General features: G+C 35.1%; 1 protein-coding gene across 1 annotated transcript; it reads right to left on the bottom strand.

Annotated features, from left to right (window-relative positions):
- Positions 1 to 6: 6 nt before the first annotated feature.
- LOC112486706 (kinesin-like protein KIF23) lies at positions 7 to 477 on the bottom strand. The gene is made up of 2 exons (XM_025054033.1): positions 300 to 477; positions 7 to 136 (listed from the first exon to the last, which is right to left on the bottom strand). Exons 1-2 carry the CDS (start codon positions 440 to 442, stop codon positions 40 to 42), a joined length of 240 nt encoding a protein of 79 aa, XP_024909801.1. The 5' UTR covers positions 443 to 477; the 3' UTR covers positions 7 to 39.
- Between the last annotated feature and the right edge of the window lie 67 nt (positions 478 to 544).

Below are 544 nucleotides of genomic sequence, written 5' to 3'. Positions count from 1 at the left end.
ATTCTTAGTAATCTATTTCCTTGTTGGCAAAACATAAGCTCATCTAAATCTGGCCACTACTCTGATGTATGAACGGGCACTGGTCACATACATGAACTCAGTGTTCTGGCGCACAGGTGTGCCTCCACCATTCCACCTAGTAAAAAGAGAAGATCAACATTTTTTCCTACAAGTTGACACTTTGTGAATTATAAATCACTGAGCATTTATTTAAAATTGTTTTAGGGATTAAAAAAATGAAACAAAATGCATATAGATTTTAAAAAATTCAGTTTGATATGTAAACAGTAGGCACTTACTTCGGTCTGATTGTATCTTCCTGATTTTCCTCCAAGAGGTCGTATATGTAGTTGTTGTAAATTTCTATGTAAGAGACAAAGATGCTGTAGCTGCTGTCTTCATCCACATCCTCTGCTTTATATGCATCCTCTGCCCGGACCATATCAGCAATTTCTGGATCAACTTTTTGTCTAAAGCAAATTGAGAATTGTACATTAAATTACATTTTACAGTATGTTTTTGCTATATCGCAGTATTTTACGGT

The sequence above is a fragment of the Cynoglossus semilaevis genome, unplaced genomic scaffold, assembly GCF_000523025.1.
Source record: "Cynoglossus semilaevis isolate Cse_v1.0 unplaced genomic scaffold, Cse_v1.0 C18862630, whole genome shotgun sequence".
In the NCBI taxonomy this organism is placed as follows: domain Eukaryota; kingdom Metazoa; phylum Chordata; class Actinopteri; order Pleuronectiformes; family Cynoglossidae; genus Cynoglossus; species Cynoglossus semilaevis.
This window is presented reverse-complemented; position numbering and strand designations above follow the sequence as displayed.

What these genes read in the sequence shown, in the direction of transcription:
- LOC112486706 (XM_025054033.1), bottom strand. Translation starts at nt 442, where the DNA reads ATGGTCCGGGCAGAGGATGCATATAAAGCAGAGGATGTGGATGAAGAC. An exon ending in GAAGATACAATCAGACCGAA is followed by an intron (nt 137 to 299) that starts GTAAGTGCCTAC and finishes TCTTTTTACTAG; the next exon opens with GTGGAATGGTGGAGGCACAC.